Genomic DNA, 23,634 nt, shown 5'->3' on the forward strand with positions numbered 1-23,634 from the left:
AGATTCTGCAATGTATCTTAATTTCATTGCTCTAGAAAAAATGATGCAACCAATACATTTGGTGTTTATAACCACGAGTAGTAGTGTTGTAGAGTGCTAAATGTAGGTGCAAGTCCATGGCTCCCTGAAAAATGACAGCTCGATACATAGGGAGGTAAAACAAGTGGATATAACCCGTGTTTTTATTAGTTGGGACATTGAATGGAATAGTTGGCAACAACTATTGAATAAAATAGAAAAGTTTTATACAATCATGGCCTAAACAAGGATTTATATATTTGGAGTTTAAGAGGGAACTGCAGATGCTGGTGAATCGAAGGTTACACAAAAAAGCTGGAGAAACTCAGCGGGTGCAGCAGCATCTATGGAGCGAAGGAAATGGGCAACGTTTCGGGCCGAAACCCTTCTTCAGACTGATCGGGGGCGGGGGTGGGTGGGGACAAGAAAGGGAAAAGGAGGAGTAGCCAGAAGGCTGGGGGATGGGAGGAGACAGCAGGGGGGCTGAGGAAGGGGAGGAGACAGCAAGGACTAACAAAATTGGGAGAATTCGATGTTCATGGCCCCGGGGTGCAGACTCCCCAAACGGAATATGAGGTGTTGTTCCTCCAATTTCCAGTGCTGCTTGCTGTGGCCATGGAGGAGACCCAGGACAGAGAGGTCAGAGACGGAGTGGGAGGGGGAGTTGAAGTGCTGAGCCACCGGGAGGTCAGCTTGGTTATTGCGGACCGAGCGGAGGTGTTCGGCGAAACGATCGCCCAACCTCCGCTTGGTCTCACCGATATAGATCTGCTGACATCTAGAGCAGTGCAAGCAATCGTTCCAGGTGCGACAGAGGTTTACCTGCATCTCTTCCAACCTCATCTATTGCGTCCGCTGCTCTAGATGTCCCCCTCCCACTCCGTCTCCGACCTCTCTGTCCTGGGTCTCCTCCATGGCCACAGCGAGCAGCACCGGAAATTGGAGGAACAACGCCTCATATTCCGTTTGGGGAGTCTGCACCCCGGTGGCATGAACATCGAATTCTCCCAATTTTGTTAGTCCTTGCTGTCTCCTCCCCTTCCTCAGCCCCCCTGCTGTCTCCTCCCATCCCCCAGCCTTCTGGCTACTCCTCCTTTTCCCTTGTCCCCACCCACCCCCGCCCCCGATCAGTCTGAAGAAGGGTTTCGGCCCGAAACGTTGCCTATTTCCTTCGCTCCATAGATGCTGCTGCACCCGCTGAGTTTCTCCAGCTTTTTTGTGTAACCTTTATATATTTGGAGATGTCTGCAGTTCTGGATGCCCCATTACAGGAAGTATGTGAAGGCTTTGGAGATGGTGCAGAGGAGGTTCACTGGGATGTTGCTGCCTGGCTTAGATCATTAACTATTAGAGGTTGGACAAACATGGATGGTTTTCTCTAGTTGCGATGGCTCACGGTGACCTAACGCCTATAGAATTGCGAGGCATAGGTAGGACAGACATTAAGACTATTTCTGCTGGATGAAATGTCAAAAACCAGAGGGCAAAGATGTAAGATGAGAGGGGGAGAGTTTAAAGAAGATTTATGGGGCAATTTTTTAAACTGAAATTAAGCATCTAGAATATGCTGCCACAAGTGGTGAAAGCAGAATAGATAGCAACATTTAAGGGGTATTTAGACAGGAATTGAACAAGGTGGTTATGGAGGGGTATGGACTGTGTGCAGGCAGATTGAATCGGTTTCATGGTCCCACATTGTGGGCAGAAGGGCCTGTTTCTGTGCTACCCTGTTTTTGAGTTTCTTCTAATCATCTTCAAGACCTCCTTGGTACTTGTGATGTAACTAGTGCAGCAACAGCGGATGCATTTTTGAAATGTTTCCTTTTTTTTTTTTTTTTAGATTGATAGAATTCTTCTAGTTTAAATGGAAAAGCTTGATATACTTTAATTTTATATTTAGTTTAAAATAGGTTGCTCACAGTTAGTAATTTAAGTTTAAATGGTAATATGATCTAATTTATCACTTAAAAGGTGTGGTTTTAAGTTTTAAAACTCCATGGGTGAAATTGATTGTGTATTGTGTCCTTTTTATTCATATGGCTGTATGGTAACCCAAATCTCACTGTACCTATTGGTGTATGTGACAATAAATGTAACGTCAACATGATTTGTAGCAAATTTGATATTTGCATAAGAAATACTAGAGGTCTTTATAAAGGAGCATAAGTTGCACTAACTTCCGTTGTGCTTAACAAAAATTGTACTCCTTTGCAGTTAATAACAAGTTGCTGGTCACTTCTATACCTAAGTCTACAAATATAAAAAGTAATCAGATGAAATGTATTTTTAACATTCACTTTAAAACTAAAGCAAATTTGCGCATACATTTGATTTGTATAGAAGAAGGCTTCCGATCCCAACAGATATGCTAATAGAGGGGGAACTCTACTGAAAGAGGAGAAGGAACGTACTCAGCTCCAGAAGAAACTACCCAAGGTAAATGTACAGCAAGAGTTATTTTTTGCACACTCTTGAATTTTGAATGGTTTTCTTGGAATGTCATGCTGTGCATATTGACATGAACTAGATTTTACAGTCATATTTACAGTGCCTTTGTTTATGTTTTTTTTTGCTTCAGCTGGAAGAAGAATTGAAATTAAACATTTTAAAATGGGAAACTGAGCAAGGCAGTCACTTCATGATTAACGGTCAAAAACCTATGATTTACATTGCCACACAGTGGGAACAGCATAGATTCAAGAAGGAACAGGAAAAGCAGGAAAGGGTACGTCATAGGATTTGAGCAGCCTCTTTCCATATTGCAAAGTTAACAGTTTACATTTGGTTTTTAATTATTTAATCTTAGTGTAAACGACAATTACAATTAAGTTGCTATTTGCATTCTTGCGCTTGATATTGGTTAAACTATTTAAAAAGGTCTTGTTCATATGCAGTTCGCCAGGTGAATGTGCCTCCATTTAATTATAGAGCTAAATCTGACTTGCTTGATTGAATTTGGAGTTTGAGTCCTGTTCCATTGTTCTGTTCCAGTGTATAAAGAAGGATGATGCACCCATCTGTAGAACACCTTTAAAAAGACCCTTGTGCCCATCAAATACACCACTGAGCAAAATCAGAAAGGTAAGTAATATGCAGATTTTTAGACTCTAATTAGTGAAGATTATTTAATTTGTAGTCTGTAGAAAGGAGCAGGAGTTTGGCCTCATCTAACTTGCTATTGTGTATAATCCTGGATGATCTGCCCCAATCTTGTTCCTAGGCCATTTCCATAGATATTCCCAAATTCTCTGATCTTTCAAAGTTTTATCTTCCCCTTTAAATACTTCATGGTCTTGCCTCTACAGCCCTCCAGGGTGAGAATTCCAGCAATTCGCTATCCACTGAGCGAAAATTCCTAAAATGTCCACACCATTATTCTGTAACTGCAACCCCTTGCTTGCAACTATCCCACGTGGAAGCATCTACTGTTAAGCCCTGGATGGATCTTGTCTGTTTTTCCTCTGTCTAATGTCTAAAGAATGCAGATACAACTTGGAGAGAGAGAGAGAAAAATCCTCTCCACCCCAGTACTTCTAGTAAATCTCTTGGGCAGCTTCTAGTGTTTGCAAGGCTTTCACACAGCGCAGGTATACCCTCACCAATGCCCTGTAGAATTCTAATAGACATACCCAAACTTGAGCAAGGGTTGCGTTCTGTAAACCCTTATGCAAGTCAGATTTTACGCAAGTCTGAATCACCTTTAAACTAGGTAGAAACGAAGAACGGCAGACACAGGTTAACACACAAAAACAACACACAATGCCAGAGTAACTTAGCATGTCTGGCAGCATCTCTGGATAACATGCGTTTAGCGGAGGAACTCTTCTTCAAATTGATTTGGTCTGCTGAGTTACTCCAGATTTTTAATGTCGTTTCGCTGCTGCGCTGTCCAGATAGCACAGTTGTCGCGGTTGGTCTTGTAGTCTCAGGCCAGCAGTGACATTCTGCCATTGGAGCCGCCTCCTCCCTGGAGTCAGGGTGGAAGATGTCGGCAACTGCCGGTGCAGTGGTGAGCTGTGGCGTGGATAAAACGATGGCTGACAGGAAGAGGCGGCAGCTGCTGGGAGCCCCATGGTGACTGGCGGTGGCCTGGAGAAAGCACTGTCAACTAGGAGCCACAAAGCAAGCTGTAACAACAGCCATGGGAGTTGATCTCTGTCGCCTCCCCATTCTCGCTCACCTTCCCAGTGTTTCACCAAAAATGGATGATACTGGAAGAGTAACGAATCTGTGTGCAGTTTTTATATCTGTGAAGCTGAAGGGAAACCCTCGCCATCCTCCTGTTGCAATAATGCAGGTCATTCAGAAAAGGGAACCACCTACTGGAGTGCGGTGTGCAGTTCTAGCCACCTTATTACAGGAAGAATGTGGAGGCTTTGGAAAGGGTGCAGAGAGCATTTACCCGAATGTTGCCTGAGTTTGGGGATATTGGCTACAGGGAGGTTAGACAGACTTGGATTGATTTCACTGGAACGCTGGAGGTTGCAGAGCGACCCGGATAGAAGTATATAAAATTCAGAGACATAAATAGGGTACATAGTCGGAGCCCATTTCCCAGAATGGAAATATCAAATACTAGAGGGCATACCTTTAAGGTGAGTGGGCAAAGTTTAACGGGGATGTGCGGGATAAGTTGTTTTACACTGGGTTGTGAGTGCTTGGAATGCGTTGCTGAGAGAAGTCGTGGCAGATAATCGATTTTAGGATTTGGATGGAATGGGGGGGGGTCTATGGGTTATGTGCGGGCAGACAAGTTAGTTTTGGCATGTTTGACACTGACATCTCTTTTCTGTTCTGTTTTACCTATGGCTTCACTCTGCCAATTTGTCGACCTTTCTATCCAAACAGACTTTCCAGTACTTTATCCCAGGTGATAGATTGTTCCAAGTTCCTCCCCGTTATTTGAAACTAGTCTGTTTTTAGAATGATTGCTGCCATTTTCTTGTTTCCTGCTATTAATAGTAGATTTTGTATGTCTACCAGTTCAGTCACTTGATGGTGAAAATCAGAGGGAGGGGAAATATTAATGCTAGAAATACTTGGTCTGGCACCATTTATGGAAAGTTTGAAATTGAAGACATGTGTATGAAATACTAGACTAAGTGGGACCCGTTGGGTCCCAGCATCCCAGCTGGTCCTTCGACGCAATATTCCACCTCTCCACCAATTCCAATATTGGTGGCCAGTGGGGGGGCTTTCTGGAGCGCTGGTTCTTAGGGTGGCAGCTCAGACCCTCAAGCCTGATCTGCTGGCAGCTCACTCACGGCGGGTGGGCTGGCAGTTGACTCGTGGCTATTCCTTGAAATTCCATTTCAAGCAAGGTGCAAGGCCACCAAATTCAGGTGCAGTTTCCTACCACTTCAAGCAGGGTGCAAGGCCACCAAATTCAAGTGCGGTTGCCAACCACTTCAAGCAGGGTGCAAGGCCACCGAATTCAAGTGCAGTTTCATACCACTTCAAGCAGGGTGCTAGGCCACCAAATTCAAGTGCAGGTTCATTCCATTTGAAGCGGGGTGCAAGGCCACCAAATTCAAATGTAGTTTCATACCATTTCATGCAGGGTGAACTCACCATAAAACCACACAAAACACCAAACTCACAGTTCAGTAGACATTCAGTGTGTTCAGTTGATTCACAGCTCAGACGGAGTTGTGACCTCTCCCTCCCCCTTCATGCAGGGACTGAGCCACACCCACACTTCTGGGTTTTATAACTCCTCCCCCTCTCACCGGAAAAGGCGTGCCTTCATGGTGTGATTGACAGGAGAGAGATTCTCAACATTTTTTAAACACTTCAAGCCAAAGCACCCAAGCCACTATTTGCAATAAGTAGTGCATTTGAACTTCAAGCCAAAGCATCCAAACAACCATTTGCAGGCAGTGCCTTTTTACTTCAAACAAACCATATTTTCATTTTCAAACCACATTAAGGGGACTCACAGTTGTGTAGACATTTGTTCAGTGTTATTCAGAGAGAAGTGACCCTTTGGCTTCATCCATCTTGCAGAGACTGAGTGAGGTGCACCACTTCCTGGTTTTATAGTACCCCCCTCCCTCCAGCAGGGGCAGCAGAAAGAATTGTGGTTCTTTTTTTAAAACATTAATATCTCTCCGATTTGTTATCGATGGGAAAAAATACTCCGATCCCGGAAGGGGGAGGGGGGCTCTGAGCGAGGTGGCCAAAAATGACGGCCGTAGGTGGCGGCGTTCTCTCAGAAATCACGCTACAGCGAGCCAAAAGAGGTCAAGGTCAGACTTAGTAATATAGATTCTTTGGTGTGGAAAAGTCAACAAGACTTGTTTATCTTGAATGGTGACATAGCACACTGACGACATTTTATTCCTTGAAAACTTGCATTAGAAATTTGTCAAAACAAGTATTTCTAGTATTCTTTACCTGACGGTCTGAAATCTGTTGACTTTAAATGTTGTCGCTCTATGTAGTTGTCACCTCTAAAATTTTCAAACTATTGTTTCAAATTTTTAGAATGTTTAACAGCACAAAAATAATGAAAGAATAAATAAAATAATAAAAGCACTGCTTAGGTGGATGTATAAGGTTTTTGGTATATCTATTGTATTGTGGCTTTAAGTTATGCGAATATTTTAGGCAATTAGAAATAGATGGAGATTATGTCATTATAGGGAGATAATTCATCTATTTGGAGATTTAATGTATGGTAAAATCTTGCTCTAGGGGTAGTTACTAAAATGACTTGTGTAACTTTCAGACCGAGGCATATTCAAACTAACATTTCTTCTTTTCAGTTAAATGGAACTTCGACTATTATAAGTAGTGGAAGCGCTTGTAATAGAGTGATAAAAACACCACGAAAGGTCAGTCTTTTACAATACTTTGTACGGCCTGCAATGCATACAAGACGCTCAAAACAAACTTAGCACTTTGCAGAATAAGACTAAGTAACCAATTTGGTAAATAAGGCTTGTCAGTCTTGCCTGCATTCACCTATACAGGAAGATGCATCTGCTCAAAAGACTTTCTAAAACAACAAAATTGAATTCAATTTTTGGGAAGTAAAATGATATACTTCTATGTAGTGACATTTTGGTTTAGAATAATTAAATTTAGTCTTGTTGACATTCAAGCTATGTAAGTAGTTTGTAGCACTTGCTATTCTTGTGCCCAATTCTTAACTGATTTACTATGTTTAGAAATTTGACAATTTGGACTGGCTTGCTTTCAGTATGTTCATATTTGACTATGTATATTGAAGTTTTTAAGCCCTTATGTAATCGCCGATCAAGGCATTGGGCCATTGTGAAAGTGCAATTCCATTCCCATAACTGTTCTGTGCTAGTTTAATTTCAAAACCTATAGGAATTTGAAAACTTTGACATTTCCCTGCTTCTAGTGAATTCGTTCAGAGACTTATGTACCATTCTCTTGTATTTGGGCTTGTTTGCCTGGAGCCAAAATTGAGAAGTATAGAGAATTATCTTATTGTATCAAATAATCCTTAAGTTATGACTGGATAGATAGTAAAGGCTCTCCATGAATGGGAGCATCTCGAGCAAGTGGATAAAGGGTAGGTATAAAGGGTTTTTATTTGGATTTTTTTATTATTTCAGTATCTGTTATTTCAGTTATATAAATATTAAGGCTTTAACTAGTTACTATATACGAATTAAACAAATCAAGTGGCATAATTGAGATAAGGTAACCTATTGTGGCTTTTGATTTTGAAAACATAGCCTTTCCATTGGATTACACTTTTCTCCCTTGGGTCATTTTGCCCCAATTTAAATGTAACTGGGGCAAAATGTTGCTATCTTGTATCCAAATTACACCTGCCGCAGCATATTTTTCAACCATTGTGCTACTTTTAATAGTTTGATACTTTTAATACATAATTGATTAAGTTCAGGCAACGGAATTCTACAAAAAAGAAGCTTTTTAAATCTCCTTATTTTTTTCCTTTTTGGAGAATAGTTAAATTCTCTTCACTAGGAAGATATCTCCTACAGTGCATTCAGAAAGTATTCAGACCCTTCACTTTTTCAACATTTTGTCATAGAAACATAGAAATTAGGTGCAGGAGTAGGCCATTCGGCCCTTCGAGCCTGCACCGCCATTCAATATGATCATGGCTGATCATCCAACTCAGTATCCCGTACCTGCCTTCTCTCCATACCCCCTGATCCCCTTAGCCAGAAGGGCCACATCTAACTCCCTCTTAAATATAGCCAATGAACTGGCCTCAACTGCCCTCTGTGGCAGAGAGTTCCAGAGATTCACCACTCTCTGCGTGAAAAAAGTTCTTCTCATCTCGGTTTTAAAGGATTTCCCCTTTATCCTTAAGCTGTGACCCCTTGTCCTGGACTTCCCTAACATCGGGAACAATCTTCCTGCATCTAGCCTGCCCAACCCCTTAAGAATTTTGTAAGTTTCTATAAGATCCCCTCTCAATCTTCTAAATTCTAGAGAGTATAAACCAAGTCTATCCAGTCTTTCCTCATAAGACAGTCCTGACATCCCAGGAATCAGTCTGGTGAACCGTCTCTGCACTCCCTCTATGGCAATAATGTCCTTCCTCAGATTTGGAGACCAAAACTGTACGCAATACTCCAGGTGTGGTCTCACCAAGACCCTGTACAACTGCAGTAGAACCTCCCTGCTCCTATACTCAAATTCTTTTGCAATGAAAGCTAACATACCATTCGCTTTCTTTACTGCCTGCTGCACCTGCATGCCTACCTTCAATGACTGGTGTACCATGACACCCAGGTCTCGCTGCATCTCCCCCTTTCCCAATCGGCCACCATGTTATGTTCCAAATGTTATGTTACGGCCTTACTCTAAAATGGATTGAATTCATTTTGTTTATCAACAATCTCCACACAATACCCCACAATATAAAAGGGAAAACCGGTTTTTAGAAATGTTTGCAAAATAATTATAATTATTAAAATAATTATAAAATAATTAAAATGTCACATTTACATAAGTATTTTGCTATGCTATGACACTCCTTTGCTATGACACTCAAAATTGCTGCATCCTCGTTCCATTGGTTATCCTTGCTGTTTCTACAACTTGATTGGAGTCCAGCAGTGCTAAGTAAAATTGATTTGCATGATTTGGAAAGGCACACACCAGTCTATATAAGGTCCCGCAGTCGACAGTGCATGTCAGAGCAAAAACCAAGCCATAAAGACGAAGGAATTGTCCGTAGACCTCCGAGACAGGATAGAAAGGTCTTGGTCAGGGAGGGGACCAAGAACCCGGTGGTCACTTGACAGAGCTCCAGAGTTCCTCTGTGGAGATGGGGGAACCTTCCAGAGGACAACTATATCTACAGCACTCCACAAATCAGGCCTTTATGGTAGCGTGGCCAGACGGAAGCCACTCCTCAGTAAAAGGCACATTACAGCCCACTTGGAATTTGACAAAAGGCACCTGAACAAGATTCTTTGGTCTGATGAAACCAAGATTGAACTCTTTGGCCTGAATGCCAAGTGTCATATCTGGAGGAAACTAGGCACCACTCATCACCTGGCCAATACCATACCTACAGTGAAGCATGGTGGTAGCAGCAGCATCATGCTGTAGGAATCAAGTGGCAGGAACTGGGAGACTAGTCGGGAACGGAGCAAAGTACAGAGAGATCTTTGATGAAAACCTGCTCCAGAGGATTCTGGACCGCAGACTGGGGCAGAGGTTCACCTTCCAAAAGGCCAACGACCCTAAGCACACAGCCAAGACAACGCAGGAGTGGCTTTGTGGCAAGTCTGTGAATGTCCTTGAGTGGCCCAGCCAGAGCCTGGACTTGAACCGGATCGAATATCTCTGGAGGGACCTGATAATAGTTATGCATCGACGCTCCCCATCCAACCTAACAGCTTGAGAGAATCTGCAGAGTAGAATGGAATAAATTGCCCAAATACAGGTATGCCAAGCTCGTAGCATCATACCCAAGAAGACTTGAGGCTGTAATCGCTGCCAAAGGTGCCTCAACAAATTACTGAGTAAAGGGTCTGAATACTTGTGTAAATGTGATATTTCAATTATTTAATTTTAATTACTTTGCAAAAATGTCTAAACACCCGTTTTCACTTTATTATGGGGTATTATGTATAGATTGATGATTTAAAAAAAAAAGAATTTCATTGATTTGAGAATAAGGCTGTAACGTAACAAAATGGGGGAAAAAGTGAAGGGGTCTGAATGCACTATTTATTTCCTATGTTTGAATATTAAATAGAGGCATAGTCATGCAGCATGGAAACAGACCTTGTCCATGCCGACCGGGATGCCCCATCTACACTGGTCTCACCTGATCGCATTTGGCACATATCCCAATGTCGTCACCCTGTTATAGGAAAGATGCTCAAGCTGAAAAAGGTGCAGAGAAGATTTGAGGGTGTTGCCAGGACTTGAGATCCTGAGCATTAGGGAGAGGTTGAGCAGGCTAGAACTTTATCCCTTGGAGCACAGAAAGATGAGGGCTGATGTCGCAGTGGTGTATAAGATCATGAGGGAATAGATAGGATAAATGCAAAGCCCTTTATCCTGAATTGGAAAGTCAGCAACCAAAGGTCGTAGGTTTAAGGTGAGGGGGTAAAGATTGGAACATCACTTTTTAAAAAAAAATGATAGTTAGCATGGGCAAGTTGGGCCGAAGGGCCAGTTTCTATTCTCCATGACTATGATACATGCTCTGACTTTGATAAATGATAGTACTTGCCTCAACATCCCCCTTTTTGCCTTATTGGTAAAATAAAGATGCTCTAAATACTAAGTGGCATCTGTGACCAACTCTTCATGTTCCAGATTGAATGCTGATGTCCCAAGTTGTCTTTTGGCTGAAACAATAAACGGGTGTCTGCCATGTTGAGTGAATGTTTATGTAAATAAATCCCTCTTGTGTAGTTTATTTCCAATTTTGTCCATCTGAAATGTTCTAATTCTTCCTGAACTCTGAATATTCTGTTTGTGCATCCTTGTTTATGCTTTCTATGCCCTACTGCTTCTACCGCTTTTTAAAAATTCATCCTTTAGGCTGTGACTTTTTTTTAAATCTCCAACTCTTGTGTTTTAGTATTAATTCAGTTGGAATCCGCAACACATTGATTACTAAATACTGTAGAAAGCAAAGTTTGAAAGCTCTTTTCATGATCACTACAGAAGTAGGTGTTGGCCAAGGTAGAAGTCCAGGTTTGGACTGGAAAATTGGTTTGTATTCGCTAAGTGTGGTAGACTAATTTTGTGATCCTGAATGACTGAAAATCAGTCAATATTCACTATTTAGAATTGTTCCCCATGGGATTGATCGGGTAATCACTATCTTCAAATACAAATTAACTGGAATGGGTTTAGGAAACAGATACTTTTTCACTGGCAAACTTGAATGTCCATACTGGAGATGAGAATTAAGGTCTTGTATTTAAACAAAGTAGCTACTCATTAGTGTGATTTAATTAGCATGTTGCTAGAATTATGTTGGTATACAATATCAGCTTGGAGTTTTCAAGGGAAAGTGTGAGGATATTTTGCAGGTCTATTGTGTAAATTGGATTGTTCTGACTAAAAGTGTATAGGAGCTCAACATTCAAATGGTGCTGAAGGAAAGTTTGACTTTTTCCTGTTTGTTAGACTCCAAATGCAGGCAAGTTGCCGGACCCATTCCAAAGACCATCTCTACAAGACAAAAAAACAATAGATACTTCAATTCCCAACGTGGCACGGCAGCCTGGTACATTTAATGCTTTGGTTACCAGCTATTCAGAATTTTCGGTAAAGTCTATTTTTTCAAAAAAATCTTCTCCACGCTTCTAACTTTCTGAAATTGAAAGGATTTTAATTTGTAGTGACTAGTTTATTGAGCGGTAAATCTTTTTACCTGTGTTTTAGAAAAAAATGTTAATCTTGTACAAAATAATTGAACTTGGGGGTTGGGAGGAATGCCTGCTTGCTTTTGCACAAATGGTGACATAGCACATTCTTTTATCTTTAGCAAAGTGAAAATTGATTAGTTACAAAGCTCGAAAGTCATTTTAAATTTCTTTAGTCTCTTGGATCATAGTGCATATTCTAATTCTGGTCCAGTGACTCATCCAGTACATGTGCAGGCAGGATGATGTAATTTCAACTTGACAACACTAGATAGGAAGTAGATGCGTTTCATTTGCTTGCCATTGGGAATCCAAATATTGCATTATGAAAATGCATTAAAAAAACAAGCACTTTTAATAGAAATTGTCTTCAAGCTGTCCTTGATTGAAGTTTTAAAATATTTCTTATGGGGTTCCCAGACATTCAAGTCGAGGTATTCAGTTTCCAATGAAGAAAATGTTGGTACAATATTCTTGACCAAAAACTTTGTTACCCCATTCTGCATCCATTTCTAGGCTCTTCACAAGAAATAGACTTTGGACATCTAATCCACTCATACGCAGTTTTGATCTTTGCCAAACTTAGACGTAGTACCATTCTGATAAAGCTTCACGGTTCCCCTTTTAAAGTCGTGGTATTCTTCCAAGGTGGTGAACCCATTTCTTGGGCCAGTGCTTTGTATGTCTATCAGATGTTCGCTTTGAGGTTAAGGCTAAGATTAAAGAAACTACCTTTTGATTTTTTTAATATTTTTTTTTAAAGTACCTTTTCTGCAAAGGTAGACACAAAATGCTGGAGTAACTCAGCAGATGAGGCTGGAGAGAAGGAATGGGTGATGTTTCAGGTCGAGACCCTTCTTCAGACTGTCGGGGACGGGGTGAGGCAAAGTTAGAATGTAGTTGGAGACAGTAAGACTGGTGGAAGAACTGGAAAGGGGGAGGGGATGGAGAGAGAAAGCAAGGCCTATCTGAAGTTGGAGAAGTCGATGTTCATACCGCTGGGATGTAAACTACCCAAGCGAAATATAAGGTGCTGTTCCTCCAATTCTGCTGGACCTCACTGACAATGGAGGAGGCCCAGGACGGAAAGGTCAGATTGGGAATGGGAGGGAGAGATATTCAGTGACACGATTGTCGGGCCTGTGCTGCACATCACAGCTGAAATCCTTTTACCTCCACATTTTTGTGAACGTTCCTTTTTTGAAAAATGCTCAGATCTTGGTTCGAGTGAGTGACCTGTTACTTTTTGTCTCGTCCCCCACATTTCTGCATGTTTGACTGATTAATGCCGTTGTTGCTTGATTTTCCTAAGTCCCACCCATCTGACACAGTTTTACCTGTGAATTTGATTTGAGTGCTTCTTGGCAACTTTCTGTTCTACTTGGTATGCTATCTAACAGAGTATGAACAAGTATGAATGGTAGGCTCTGTCACTTATGGTAGCTGTTAATGGCTCCAGTAAATATTGTTGATGGATGTCACTTGTTGTACCCTGCCAATTAGAAATCATGGTTAGGAGCTAGCAGAATACTGACCATTCCCCATGCTTAACAGGGAATGACCAGTTTCCTATCTTGGTCTTAAATCACTTGTGAAACTTTACAAAAACTGCATGTTACATGTACATGACATTGTGCCTTCCCCCACAGTGGGAACCATTGTGGGGGGATGTTTTTATGTTTATTGTTAAATCTCTTTAATGTTATGTCTGATCTTTATCTGTGTGCTGCATGGCAAGACAAATTTCACTACACCATTTGGTGTACGTGACAATAGATGTCCTTTGTCCTATAAACACCCCTGTATTTGCTATTGGGTATCTTCTCAAAATTCAACCATATTATGTAGTAATGATTTACTCTGCATACATTTGAATGAGTCCACTTCTACCAAATGCTCATCTGTACTGTAAATTATCAATTTCAGTGCCTTAAAGTTAAATATTATAAATCTTATTGACTGTTTTTGTTGTTATTCATATCTCTTTATGACAGAGGGATGGGTCATTTGTCACAGCAAATCTAACATTTTCCCCTCGCCCAATTCTCCTATCCTCTAGTACCTAATGCAAGGAGGGAATTTGTAGTAGCCAATGAATCTATCAGCACATCCTTGATGTGGAAGGAAACTGGTACCAAGAAGGAATCTGCACAGTCGGAGAGAATATGCAAATTCCGCATAGGACTGAGGTTAGGATGTAATGAGTTGCTGGAACTAAGACAGCAGTTCTATCTTGCTGTGGCACTCTGCCTCGAAGTTTGAAGCAAATGAGTTGATTCTGAATGCAGAACCAGAATTAATTAGATTTAATTATCAAGAAAATCAATCAAAGAAATCTGTAAATTTCTAATTATCAGGGAAGGGGAGTAAGGTGTGGGCATTAATAGCCAAATAATTGAGACTTGATATTCACATTGCATTTAATTTAACATAATTTATGCTTTTACTGCTTAAGTAATCTTTGCACAGCCAGAGGAAAATATGTCATTGCAGTCCTAAAAAAACACCCATAGTAACGCGTGTAGCACTTGAGCAAACACTTGTCAGACTTTATGATTTATATGCTAAAGCTGGGCTTTTATAAAACATTTCATGTCAATTTAACCAAAGATCCCATAGCGAGCAAGATAGTCCACTCAATGCAAAAGACGTAGTATCATGGGCAGATTCATGGGTAATTTAAGGCCCCATTTCCGTAACCGGCTTCCGTCTCCGCACCAAAGATCCCTTAGGATAATAGTGCAGAGACGAAAGCCGGTTACGGAAACATACTCGTAAGAATAAAAGTTATTTGGTAAAAAATTTCTCCTCATTTTCAGAATTTTAATTTATTACCACAAACTGTTCCCCCGCAATGTTGATTACACTCGAGTCGGGTCGGGTCTGGTTACGGAAATGGATGCAAAAAGGCCCACGTTCCTTTGCGTACTACACGTCAGCCCATTGCATTTAGCAGGGGTGGTCTTTGAATTTAACTAACTACAAATCATTTTTTAAAAAATTCATCACAATTATCTTTTTGGCAGATTGACCAGCTCTTCTGTTCAGTAGTGGCTTAAAGAAACAGATGTTAATTACCCATACTATATAATGGGGATATGGATTTTAATTTTCAAACTTATGGAGATGCATAGTGTGGTGACAACCAAAATTGGCAAGCGACCTAAACTAATTGGGGTAAGGATTTTTAAAAGCGTAAAACAGGAAAGGAATAGTACAGCAGTGAAAACATTTCAAAAACTTAATCTTTTACTTTTAGTAGACAGTAAGTGCAGGAGCAGGCCATTCAGCCTTTCGAGCCAATACTGCTATTTAATGTGATCATGGCTGATCATCCACAATCAGTACCCCGTTCCTGCCTTCTCACCATATCCCCTGACTGCTATCTTTAATAGCTCTATCTAACTCTCTCTTGAAATCATCCACGGAATTGGCCCTCACTGCGTTCTGAGGCAGAGAATTCCGCAGATTCACAACTCTGTGGGTGAAAAGTGTTTTCCTCATCTTTGTTCTAAATGGGCTACCCCTTATTCGTAAACTGTGACCCCTGGTTCTGGACTCCCCCAACATCGGGAACATGTTTTCTCCCTCCGGTGTGTCCAATCCCCTTAATCTTATGTTTCAACTATCCCATGTTCACACGGGAGGGTTGGACCCCCAATGCAATATTCCAACTCTCCACCAATTCCAATGTTGGTTGCCGGTGGGGGTGGGGTGGGGGGGGGGGGCTTTCTGGAGCGCTGGTATGGGTGTTGTGCGCTGAAGGGACTGGTTTCCAGAGGGCTAGTATGGACATTGTGGGCTGAATGGGTTTTTGGGCTGGCGGCTCAGTCACTCAAGCCTGTTGTGCTGGCAGCTCACTCACAGGTGGTGGGCTCGCAGTTGACTCACGGATATTCCTTAATTCCATTTCAAGCAGGGTGCAAGGCCACTAAAGACAGCGAGTCGTGGCCTCTCCCTCCCCATCTTCCATAGACTGAGCCAAGCCCCACAATCCCACCAGAAGGGGCGTGGCCTTCATGGCATGATTGACAGGAGAGAGAATCTCAACATTTTTTAAACATTAATAACACTTTTATTTTTAATCGATGGGAAAAATCCTCAGCACCTGATGAGCGGAGAGGGACTCTGAGTAGGTTGGCCAAAAATCACAGCTGTACGTGGTAGTGGTTTTACTAATATCAATATAAAGCGCAAACAGGAAGTGGTCAAGATTAGACTTTTAATTATATGGAAGGCAAGGCAGCTTTAATTGGGCAAGGCAGCTCGCTTTAGCACTTTCAAAACCAAAGGCAGTTCTATCTATACTGACTCCACATCTCCTGATTCTATGTCACCCCTTGTAAGGGACTGAATTTCATTCCTCACCTACAGAGCTACCCCTCCCCCTCTGCCCACCTGTCTGTCTATTCGATAGGAGGTATACCCTTGAATATTCAGTTCCCATCCCTGGCCCTCTTGCAGCCATGTCTCTGTAATTCCCACAACGTCATACTTGCCAATTTCTAACCGAGCCTCAAGCTCTTCCACTTTATTTCTTATACTTTGTGCATTCATATATATTACTTTGAATCCATTACCCCTCACCTTTCACATCAATTCCTATTTCACGGCCATATTCTATCCCTTCCTGAGCTTTCTGCCCAGTTAATTCTGGTGTATTTTGTAACTTTGCTTGTATTGTCTTTCCCTTTAACTCCATCCTTGTATCTCCAGTTTGTCTCCTCTTCCCCCTTCCCCCCTACTATTTAGTTTAACCCCACCTGTGTAGCAGTGGCAAACCAGCCTGCCAGAATGCTGGTCCCCCGCTTTGTTACATGACGCCAGCACATGTGACGTGCCCAGCAAGGTGTGGGTAGAATTGACTGAATGGCGCTATATTTTGACGTGAAGGAACATTTGTAAGTTGAGTTTACTGTCATATGCCCAAGTCCTGTGCAATGAAAAATGTTACATGCAGCAGCATCGCAGGCACAGACTCAGACCCACAGAAATAAATTAATGCAAACAGTAAGATATTAGTGCCAAGGCATGATTAGGGAAGAAAAATCCTGATAATGTATGAGGTAGACATTGGTGTATAGTTGTTGATGTAAGATCAAGTTTCAATCAATCAATCAACCTTTATTGTCATCTTGCAAGCAACAAGTACAGTGCAAAATGAAAAGACGTTTCCCAGTGAATAGCGGAGCCTCGCACATGAAATTTAAAAACACTTCTCACATAATAACACTAAAAAAAACAATCCAGTCCCTGATGGAACAGAATAAATAGTTAAAAGCAGGTAAAAAACACAATGTTAAAATACAGTAAACCAATCATAAAAAAATGTCCGGGGCCGCTGATTTGAGTGGCCAGTGCCAGTTATTAAAGTGTCCGTGCCAGCCGCAGAGTCAAGTCAAGTGACTGTGAGTGCAGAGTGACTGTTTAGCAGCCTCACAGCCTGTGGTAGGAAGCTGTTTAGCAGCCTCGTAGTCCGGGCTTTGATGCTTCGATATCTCTTGCCTGATGGCAAGAGATCCAGGTGTGTGTGGAGGGGGTGCAGTTTGTCCTTGGCAATTCTCTGTGCTTTCTTCAGACAGCGGCTTTGGAACAGTTCTTGTACCGAGGGTAGGGAGACGCTAATAATCCTCTCTGCTCCCCTCACTACCCTCTGCAGAGCCTTCCTGTCCGAGCAGTTGCAGGTGCAGTACCACGTATTGATGCAGTACGTGAGTACAGACTCCACCGTGCCCCTGTAGAAAGTCCTGAGGATGTTGGTGGGGAGTGAGGCCTGTTTTAGTTTCCTCAGGAAGTGCAGTCGCTGATGGGCCCGTTTGACGGTCCCAGTGGTGTTCCTGGACTCATTGGTTAAAAAATCTGATAGTTTGGGGAAAATAGCTGTGCCTAAACCTGATGGTGTAGGACTTCAGTGGATCCTAGATAATGCTGCCATCTTGAGGTAACACCCTGTATAGATGCTATTGATGGAGGAGAGAGCTGTGCCTGCGAAGGAGTCTACTACTCTAGACCCTCATTGTGATCCTATGGTGGAATTGCCAGGCCTGACCATGAAGCAACCATTTGGGTTACTGTTTACAATACGTCTGTTGAAGTTTGTTTTTAGTGTATTTGGAGACCTAATGAATCTCTTTTTTAAATATCTTTTACATCTCTATGCTAGGCCCAGGACAGGCCATCTAAGATGTAAAAGCTTGCGAATTTGAAACTTCAACTCTCCTCCAGCGATTTTAAAAACTGGCTCATGGCCTCCTTGGTCTTGTTAACTTTGCAAAATAAATTGTTGGCACCAGTAAACCAGGTATTGTGTTTCTTGTAAGCTAATTCCTCACCACCAGTGATTCAGCCAACCACGGTGGTATTGTTGACGGATTTATAAATGACATTGGAGCTATGCTTGGTCACAGTAATGGCTGCCGAAAGTAGAGCAGGGGACTAAGCATGCAGTTTTTTGAGGTTGCATCTGTGCTGGTCAGTGAGATGTTACTGATCCACGCTGGGGTCTGCTGAAGTAAAGGACCCCCTTGCAAATGGGGGAGAGGCTAAATCTTGGAGCTGGGTGAATCACTAGTTAATAAAGCATTGTACTGACTTTGTGAAAACGTTTTTAATAATATTTGAATCTGGAAGGCATAGTGTTTGAATATTTAAATTCATTAAACAATATTCAACTAATCTATTTAAAACTGGGGAGATGGGGGAGAAGGCATATAACCTTGGCTCCATATTTCCAAATGAAGCAAATGATTGTTGATGAGAGCACACATTAATTGGACAGATTCAGACAAATTATAATGCAGAAAGTTGGGACCTTTGGGAAGAATGGATTATATAACTAAAATATCGATGAGTATGTGACTCTAAAAGTTAAATATTGGTCTACAAATCAGTACAACTGTTTTAATGCTATGTGCTTAAACAGTATTCTGACCATGTCATGTCATTGTAATAGCACTAAACAATTATTGATGTATGAAATTGAGTCATTCCAGCACAATGCTCTTTTTGAGCAACATGTGGAAAAGTAGATAGTGTTCCAGGAGAAACCAAAATATAGCACTGCAGTACCCTGTGTCTTTGAAGTATATTGTTGAATTAAGCCAGTTGTGGTACAAATGCCATAATGTGTGGACTACAGTCCCTTGAATCTGTTCCTCCATTCATTGTGGTCATAACCTCTACTTTTTCTTATCTTTAGTTCATGTAAATAAAAGCACCAACTTTCATGCAAATATTCAATGATCAATGTTTTTCCCCCTACTTGTATGTTTGTGCCTTTTATCTTGCACCCATTGCTTAATTTAGCATATCTTCTGATTGTTATTTTTCTATTATGAATGTTTTTTATTTATTTTCCATGTCGCACTCTTTTGGTCTGAGCCTGTTTGCCACCGGCCTATCTGGTGGCTTTGTTCTGCATTCCTTTTCATGACCATACAGCATGACATTTGATTATTGGTATAGTGTTGCTTTTTTTTTGTGGTCATCGTTCCGTGCCAATCTGCACTCCTTTTACCCTTGTAGTTTCTAAAATACCAACGTTTAAGATTCTAAACTGAGTTTCTTTCATGAGATGTTGATACTTTCGGTTTAAACATTTTTAGGAGTTAATGATAAGAAGACAATAACTGCACTTTGAAATGTCAATTCTTTGCTTGTAAAGAAATTCATAATTTTATTCACCTGAAACTTATTTTCCTTTCTTAGCGCGACTTATCCAGAAAATCTAATTGCGTCAAAGGACAGCTCAATTCTACAACACTTGAAAATCCTTGATTTCAGATCCTATTATTCAGTGACAAGAGTTGTTCCAGGTGTTTTGGAAGATCGCTTGATTTTTTTTGGAAACACCTTATTCGTGTTTGAAGTGTATTGTCATGGGAAAAGATCTGTTTTTTTTTGTTTTTTTTTTTTTTCCGGTTATGAATGGAAGTGCCTTTACATGTTACAGCATACCATTTTTGCCTATTTTTGGGCACCTTGTGTATATATGGGACTATTTAGTGTCTTTGCTCAATCCTTCTCCATTTTGCATTTCTCTTATTTCACCTATTTATAAATTAAACTTTTCTATTCTTTCAAAGGGCAATTCATAGTTGCCAATTCCAATGCTTTTTGTAAAAATTTAAGGCAAACATTTCTAATGAATCTAAACATAAGGTTTTAAAATAAAATAAAGACTTGGGGGTTTTTTTTATCGGGAAGGGAACTGTATTAGTTTTAAGATATTAATATTGGACAAATATGCTGAAAGCGGAGTAATTGTTTTCATTACTTAAATCAAACTGCTTAAATTTATTATGCGATTTGATATTTAAAAAATAACGTTGCCTTTTGTACCTGCATTGATTAAAAGTGAAATCTGTTTATACAATAAGATTGGTGTTTTGTTCTGTCTAGGTAAACTTGAGAATTTAATATTCAATACTTTGTTGCCAAGGAAATATTGTTCTCAAATATCTAGTCATTAAGCTTTTTTTTAAAAATGGAAAAATTATTAAAACCTAGCCTGCTCATGGCACAGAATGGAACTAATAGGTAACGGGTCTGTGTTCTATATCAGGCAGCTTTTTACTTGAATCCAATTTTCTGTTCCTACTGATTATGTGTACTTGGCTAGAGGGGAAAAAAGAATTCTGATTGACTATTTTGTCAACATTCCTTATCCTGAGCAACAAAATATATTTGAAAATATATACGTGCATGAGAAGACCATTTGGTCCTTCGAGACAGCACTGTCATTCAATATGATGATGGTTGATCATCCAAAATCAGTAACCCTTCCTGCTTTCTCCCCATATCCCTTGATTCTGTTTGCCCTATGAGCTATACCTGACTCTCAAACATCCAGTGAATTGTCCTCCACTGTCTTCTATGGCAGAGAGTTCCACAGGTTCACAACTGTCGTGGTAAAGTTTTTCCTCATCTCAATATTTAAATTCCACTAATTCTTAAGTTGACCCTTGATTCTGGACTCTTCCCAAAATCAGGAACATTGTCCCTGCATCCAGCCCTAGAATGCATCTAGCATTCTAAATCCCTTAAGGATTTTATGTCTCTATAAAATCCCCTCTCATCCTAAATTCCAGTTAATACAAGCCAGTCGATCCATTTTTTCATCATGTGTCAGTCCTGCCATCCTGGGAATTAACCTGGTTAACCTATGCTGCACTCCCTCAATAGCAAGAATGTCCTTCCTCAAATTAGGACACCGAAACTGCACACAGGGACACCCAGGTCTTGTGGCACCTCCGCTTTTTCTAATCTGACACCATTCAGATAATAACCTGCTGCCTTGTTGCCACCAAAGTGGATAACCTCACATTTATCCACATTATACTGCAGCTTCCTACTCACCCAACTTATCCAAATCACCCTGCAGCTGCATAGTATCCTCGAGATACTCGCTGCCACCCAGCTTTGTGTCATCTGAAAACTTGGAGATGTTGCATTTAATTCCTTTGTCTAAAGCACTCGCTCTTGATTAACCACTCTTACAAAATGGAGAATACTACCGTTTCAAAGGTAATATTTATTAAGTGATTTTTTTTTGTTTTGTTCTGTATCCAAACTGACAGTCCAAAATGAAACCCCCAATACCAGCAATGTTTCTGATCCCTCTTTCAAACAAGCCCTCAACATTGGCAGAAACTTCCCAAAGTCACAACTCTCCTCCGATAGTCTGATTTCCAACAACTATCCTGATCCTTCGTCCAAGGAAATGTTTAACCTAATCTAATTTTTCACCTAATAAATACAGTAGTGACTGCTATCCTCACCTCCAAAACAAGTGTCTCTGCATCCCTTTTGACCAGTTCTTCACCTCTACTCCAGCATTACCTTCAATTTAGTTTTCAGCATTAATTTTAATTTATACTAGACCAAGTGCAGACCCGTTGGGTCTGCTCCCCCAATGGTGTGATCCCCCAACCCAATATTCCACCATGCACCTGTCTCCTCCAATGGAACTGAAGCCGTTCCCAAAAGTAAGATTCCAGCATTGCCCTGCCTCCCTCAGGAGTGGATTTAAAAAAAAAATCCAATGGCACCTCCCCTGCCTGCTGCAACAGTGAAAATTTCAGAATGTTCCTGTCTTGCAACTTTGTTTCGAAGTGTGTTGGAAGCTGGCATGTAAATGGAGAAGCCAGTTTCTTTTTGAAATACTTGGGGGGGGGGGGGGGGGGAAGGATTTGATTAAAAACGTGTACTTCAACACGACGAAATGAAATGAGGAGCGGATACTTAGAAAGAAAAGCGAAATCTCTACCGAAATGGAAAATATCTCGGAGATTGAGCGTCTGGATTGGGCGTGGCAATGAATCAAAGGAAGAAATGCAGCCGGCAGCCGTACATGCAAATGAATCCATTCCGATTGGACATCTGCGAGCATCGGCCTGCGATCTGCGAGTATCGGGCACGAATCGAAAGGCAGGAAGGGCGCCGGTCGGCAGTCGGTCGGATGGCCAGAGTTTTATAGATATACCAGAGTTTTATAGACTAGACCAAGTGCAGACCCGTTGGGTCTGCTCCCCCAATGGTGTGATTCCCCCAACCCAATATTCCACCATGCACCTGTCTCCTCCAATGGAACTGAAGCCGTTGCCAAATGTCAGTTTCCAGCACTCCCCTGCCTCCCTCAATTGCACCTCCCCTGCCTGCTGCAGCAGTGAAAAGTTCAGTGTTCCTGTCTTGCAACTTTGTTTCAAAGTGTGTTGGAAGCTGATAGGAAGGAGCAGCCGTCAACGAATCAAAAGGCAGGAAGGGATCCGTACTGCAGGCGGATGGATGGATTTGAGTTTTATATATTAATTTTATATATTAATAGATAGATAGATAGATAGAAACTTGTCAGTGCATTGCTCTTTTGAATAGAGGTGATAGTATTGTGCACAGATGTGATCTCACCAGTGCCCTCTATACCAAGATATTGCTTCTCTGCTTTGGTATTCAATACATATGGCATTAAGCAATAACATAATGGCTTTCCTATGTACTGGATTCATTCATTTAATATCCGCATTCATCTTTGTGAATTGTCCATAAGGACATCCAGCCCCTGCGTTTTTGGTGTTTTGTGATCTTGTCATTTAGGGAACGTGCCTTTTCCCAGCAAAATAGACTTCCCCCCGCCACTTCCCTCATTGCGTTTACATTTCCAGATCTGTGCCACTAGCATAAGCTATCCCTGTGTAGCCTCCTTGTGTCCGCTCTAGTTTACTTTCCAATTTGTTTTGCAAATTTAGCAACTCTTTTGGGGCCCTTTTCCAGGCCATTTATATAAATCTGTTATAATAGTTTTGCAAAAACTTCTTCAAGGTTTAAACCAAATAATTGGAGAGAAAATTAGGACAAAGGTGAAGTAGATAGTGATAATCAGTCTGTCGGGAAGAGTTAGAAAGATGAATGGATCTCCAGTCAGATTTGGGGCAAAATGCTAAAATGGCAATGAAGCTATATCTGAAAACATGCATCTAAAAAATATAGATGAATTAATGGCAACATTAGAAATAAACAGGCGGGATGATACAACTGTGATGGAAATATGGTTGCAAATAGTCCAAGGTTGGGAATTTAATAATTTGAGATACTTTTTCTTTCACTGAGTTCTACAACCAAAGGTAACCCGATTGCTTCATCTCTATCAATACCAGTTGTCATATTGGCTCGGCTTGTTTTTAAACTCTCTTTATCTTCAATTTCCAGAGGAAATAAAGAGGTTTCACAACTTCTGTTCTTTTGTCTACATTCTCACCGCCTCCATTCA

The 23,634-nt window shown here is 41.1% G+C and overlaps 1 protein-coding gene across 2 annotated transcripts in view; it reads left to right on the forward strand.

Annotated features, from left to right (window-relative positions):
• The window catches only part of zgc:86764 (uncharacterized protein LOC797431 homolog), a 34,936-nt gene extending 14,689 nt beyond the window's left edge, over positions 1–20,247 (forward strand). Inside the window, exons 10-15 of one of the 2 annotated variants that reach the window (XM_055647024.1) lie at positions 2,359–2,454; positions 2,597–2,743; positions 3,010–3,099; positions 6,786–6,854; positions 11,632–11,772; positions 19,578–20,247. In XM_055647024.1, the coding sequence (XP_055502999.1) occupies positions 2,359–2,454; positions 2,597–2,743; positions 3,010–3,099; positions 6,786–6,854; positions 11,632–11,772; positions 19,578–19,646 (612 nt within the window). In that variant the 3' untranslated portion in view covers positions 19,647–20,247. The remainder of the gene's footprint in view (positions 1–2,358; positions 2,455–2,596; positions 2,744–3,009; positions 3,100–6,785; positions 6,855–11,631; positions 11,773–19,577) is intronic. The other variant, XM_055647030.1, reaches the window with a different exon arrangement.
• The last annotated feature ends 3,387 nt before the right edge of the window (positions 20,248–23,634 follow it).

Source organism: Leucoraja erinacea, chromosome 1 (assembly GCF_028641065.1).
Source record: "Leucoraja erinacea ecotype New England chromosome 1, Leri_hhj_1, whole genome shotgun sequence".
Lineage (NCBI taxonomy): Eukaryota > Metazoa > Chordata > Chondrichthyes > Rajiformes > Rajidae > Leucoraja > Leucoraja erinaceus.